The 4,838-nt window shown below is 42.0% G+C and overlaps 1 protein-coding gene across 1 annotated transcript; it reads left to right on the top strand.

Annotated features, from left to right (window-relative positions):
- The first annotated feature begins 238 nt into the window (after positions 1-238).
- On the top strand, positions 239-4,244 carry LOC100193286 (uncharacterized). The gene is made up of 7 exons (NM_001138429.1): positions 239-547; positions 1,466-1,683; positions 1,962-2,174; positions 2,302-2,499; positions 2,581-2,718; positions 2,981-3,097; positions 3,776-4,244. Exons 1-7 carry the CDS (start codon positions 400-402, stop codon positions 3,908-3,910), a joined length of 1,167 nt encoding a protein of 388 aa, NP_001131901.1. The 5' UTR covers positions 239-399; the 3' UTR covers positions 3,911-4,244.
- Positions 4,245-4,838: the final 594 nt, after the last annotated feature.

The raw sequence follows: 4,838 nt of genomic DNA, 5'->3' as shown, positions 1-4,838 counted from the left end.
GGCGGGAGAAGTGTCCGAGCTCATAGGCTCATAGCTCAACACAGGATGTGAGTGTGTAAGTGTGAATGGTCGGCGTAACTGCGAGAATACGTCTCTCTAGTGTTTTGGCGTAGGAATTAATTACACGTGAGTGGTTGGCTTAAAAGCCTAAACCTGTGTCCTGTAACCGGTGAATTTAGATCAGGATTCAGGAATAGAAAAAGAAAAAGAATGGACAGCTTGTTGCTCAAGTTGTTCACCCACCTCCACTCCACCTGTGTGTGTGTGTTTCACGTCCCGGCGGAACTTGCCGGCGGACACGCGTCGTCACAGCCGACCAACGGCGCTTGCCCGTTCCCCCATCCCCCTTGATTCCTCCGCCAGCCCAGCGGCGGCCACTCTCCACGCATCTGCATCCGCATGGCTCTCCACGCCGCGGCGCCGGCCTGCGCGGTGTTCTGCCGCCTCCCGTCGCCCTCCCCATCTCACGCCGGCAGCAGACGCTCCCTTCCCGCCGTCGCGAGTCCCCGCGGCGTTGTCTCTGCCGCGCCGCTACGGACACGCGCAGGTACTCGGTGCGGCGTGAGAGTGCTTTGTACGCTCACTTTTAAGATCGTTCTCCGGTCTCCGCTAGCGATATGCATATGTTGTTTATCTTATTACACTTAGCTGCTACTCTTAGCACTGGGATCATGCTTTTAAAAGCGATATTTTTGTAGCAATAGTCTAACATATTGGCATGGGGAACTGTGGAACGGGCCGGGGATGGTACTTGAAATATGAGCTAGGTGTATCATTTATGAGTGGTCAGCCACATGATTTCCATTTAAATTAGTCCAATGTGCAGTGCTCAGAATTTTGGCTTTATCAGAATATTGTGTGCAGAATTTCTGGGCTCCTATTGTGATGGCAAATTCACCTAGTTTTATGTTTCAGTCTTGAGGTTAGATCGATCAGGGTATTTGAATTGCCAGGTCCGATTGTGATCTCCATTTGATTCTGGCGTCTATATGAAACAAGATAAAAACAGTTGTATGCTTCAAAAAGGCTATGTTAAGTTGTTAACAAGGGCCACATCCCTTTTTTATTTATGCAAGGAGCTCACTAATGCTAACAATAACTTGTTGGCTTGCAGTTCTAATTAATTCTTTTTACTGCAGTGATATTTTCTTAACTTATCTTGGCTGCCTGATCAGCCTTTTAGTTGATTCTTCATTTTTTTATTTGTTATTCTTATTTCTGTATGTGGTGAACTTGATTTTACTCCATGGCTTTCATGTGCGTTGATAGCTATTTTCATGTGCGTTGATAGCCATATCAGGGATCATTATGGATTGCTCCGTGGTCACCCATTCTACAATATCATATTTTTGCAGAAACTGAAAGGCACTTAGCCTTTTAGTTAACATTTTGTCAATTTAGATGTGATGCTGCCAAAGCAAGAATATCTGATTTGGTTCGTGTTTGATTCAATTTTCAACCTTAGTTCCAACAAAGGCGATCGTAAACAGTGATGGCATCCCTGAAACGAGTGATTCTCCACATGTGGTTTGCTTTGGTGAATTGCTAATTGACTTCGTCCCAACTGTCAATGGCGTGTCACTGGCAGAAGCACCTGCCTTTAAGAAGGCTCCTGGGGGAGCACCTGCCAATGTTGCAGTTGGAATAGCTCGCCTTGGTGGCTCGTCAGCTTTCATTGGAAAGGTAAAATTGTTGTCTTTGTACTGTTTAACAGAAAAAAGGGGTTATGAGCATGTGTGCTTTTATGTTTGAGACCTTTCAAAGTAACAATGCATGATAGGATTTAGTTAGTATCTATTTTACGTTCTCATACGTACAAAATAATGCTTTCACTGAACCATGTTTCATTTGAATTGTTGGTAATAGCTTGCGCCTATCCTTTTCATGTTCAAAATAGACCAGAGTCTTGTTTGCAATCATTATGTAATTTTGTTATTCCTGAGTTTTTTTTTACTTTGAAGGTTGGTGATGATGAATTTGGCTACATGCTAGCTGACATATTGAAGCAGAATAATGTCAATAATCAAGGATTGCTGTTTGATCCTCATGCTAGAACAGCTTTGGCGTTTGTGTCACTCCGAAGTGATGGTGAACGCGAATTTATGTTCTATCGTAATCCAAGTGCTGATATGCTACTTGAAGAAAAAGAACTTGATCTTGATCTTATACGGAAGGTATATATAAGTATATATAAGTGTATTCTGTTGCCATTCCAATATCTATGCCTCTCACTTACTATTGGTTTCTTATCATGTAATTCGTGACAAAATTAATGTAATCTAATCATGTTATTTATGCTAGGCAAAGATATTCCACCATGGCTCAATAAGTCTTATAACTGAGCCCTGTAAAACTGCACATATTGCAGCTGCCAGAGCTGCTAAAGATGCTGGAGTACTTGTTTCATATGATCCAAATTTGAGGCTTTCATTGTGGTCATCACCTGAGGATGCTAGAGATGGTATCCTGAGCGTATGGAGAACTGCTGATATTTTCAAGGTTGCTATTCTGTAAATTATGGTTCAGCTGTAGAGGCAAATCTTGTGTTAATTTGTGCATTTTGCTTCTCTTTTCAAAAAGGTAAGTGAAGAGGAGGTTTCCTTTCTCACAAATGGAGAGGATCCTTATGATGATGCCGTTGTAAAGAAACTTATGCACTCAAACCTGAAGTTGCTTCTTGTCACTGAAGGTCCAGACGGCTGTAGGTATTACTCTAAGGTAATCCTACAGTTATGATGTAGAGGGTACTATTTTTATTTCTTGCTTGGTTACGGAATTTACTTTTTTTTCTCCATGACCATAAACATGATTTTTGTCCAATAAAAATTTACATGGCGTTGGATATTATATTAATGGAATTAACTATTTATTTCTAGTGAACAAACTTTTCTTAAATCTTAACTACATTTACTTGCTAACAATGCCTTATGCACATAGGTCTGTAAAATGTTGTTTACAGTACATTTTTGTGGAATAACAGGATTTTAGTGGTAGAGTTGGTGGACTTAAGGTAAGTGCTGTTGACACAACTGGTGCTGGCGATGCCTTTGTTGCTGGAGTGCTATCTCAATTAGCCACAGACTTTTCTCTGCTCCAGGTATGACTATAACCTGAGGAACATGAAACTGCAGTTGATTTGTTACTTTCTTTCAGGAAGTAGATGAAACTATGTTTGAGGTGTTCCTGCAGCCTGCTACAGAACCCTCCTCGACGCTTTTACTATAGATGGGTGCATGAAATGATTTTTTTGAAGGACCTAAAACGAATTATGTTTAATACATTTACTTCTCCACATAGATTCAAAGATATTTAGTTTGGATAGTTACAGAGAAAGTCATACTGATCTGCTGGAGCTGTGCATCTGAAGAGAATTTTAGCAACTGTATACCAGAGTCAACTTTCTCTTATCTAACTACTACAATCTTTCAATTCCTGGATGCTACAAACCTGCAAGCTGTGAAAAATTAAAGATTAAATATTATTTAGTTATACTTATACCTGGATCTTGGACTTTGAATTTTAAAAGTAGGTTCATGTAATGTGCATTTTTTTTAAAAAAAGGAAGACGCACAAGTTCTTGTAATGTCGCATGTCACAAGCCTTTTCCAATAAACAATTCCAAGAACGTATAAAGTTTCAGTACTTCTCTATGGATATAGGCAACATGCTGGTGCATGGGTATATATGTTTAGTTGGCAACCCACGCATACACTCGCAAACTGAACTATGCAGCGGTGCTTTGAAACCACTCATATTTCCCTTGTGGCTGAAACAGGATGAAGGTCGGTTGAGAGAAGCCCTGAAGTTCGCAAACGTCTGTGGAGCTCTCACCGTGACACAGAGAGGCGCTATTCCTGCGCTGCCCACCCGACAACAAGTGCTTGATGCCCTGACCAATTTTGTTGCTTGAAAGTAGCCGTGCACACCTACTTGTGTATTGTAATGCTGACCGCCTGAGCGCCATGTCGATAGATTACAGGCGTGATTTCGCTTGCATACCACTTGGCATTTTTGTTGGTGCGTACCAAAGCCCCCCAGCCAAACCAAGTACTCGGTGGAAGAGGTTGTTTCCCGTCGGATTTTGATGTGTGAAGTTGTGTGTTGGGGACGTTGGGTTAACACTTTGTGGACGTGTGTGATGTGTGTGCTGATGTTGTAATGCTGCTGGGGAGAACATGACACAGCGGAGCAGTTTTGGTACCTGAAAACATGAGCTATGAATGAGTGATTCAGTTATTGGGCCCAATTTGCGTTGCTTCCCTAGCATCAGGTCTGCCCCCTCTTTACGATAGTTGGATCAACAATAACCAGGCAACAGTCCAATGTTAGCCACATATGAGTACATGAGATAGTATATCCTTTTCTTTTTTATTTGCGTGTATATATTTTTTATGTACACCTGCGCATGACTGAGGACTAGGAGAATGAAAACCTGAAACAGCTCACTCTGCAGAGTGGAGACACCATGTGGACTAAATTCCCACTGAAGTTGTGGATGACATTCCCGATGAATGAAAAGGCACCGGACCTTGAGTGATCTCCAATCCATTCCGAAGAATGTTGACGCGAATCATGGGATCCTGTCCGCGTAGGCGACGACCGGTAACTAGAGCAACACCCCTGTGGGCTGTGGCCATATGCGTAGCGTAGCGTAGCGCCTCGTAGGTTAAGGCTGTCTTTGGATCCACCCCTTAAAAACTGGTTTCTAGATTTAGTTTCTAGAATCTGGCTTTTTTAAAAAAAACTAGGAGAAAATGTTTGGATCCATCTAGTTTATTAGAAACTGGTTTTAGCTGGAGAGTGTGGCTTCTTGGTTTTTAAGAAACTGAGAAACCCGA

Source organism: Zea mays, chromosome 9 (genome assembly GCF_902167145.1).
Source record: "Zea mays cultivar B73 chromosome 9, Zm-B73-REFERENCE-NAM-5.0, whole genome shotgun sequence".
Classification (NCBI taxonomy): Eukaryota; Viridiplantae; Streptophyta; class Magnoliopsida; order Poales; family Poaceae; genus Zea; species Zea mays.
This window is presented reverse-complemented; position numbering and strand designations above follow the sequence as displayed.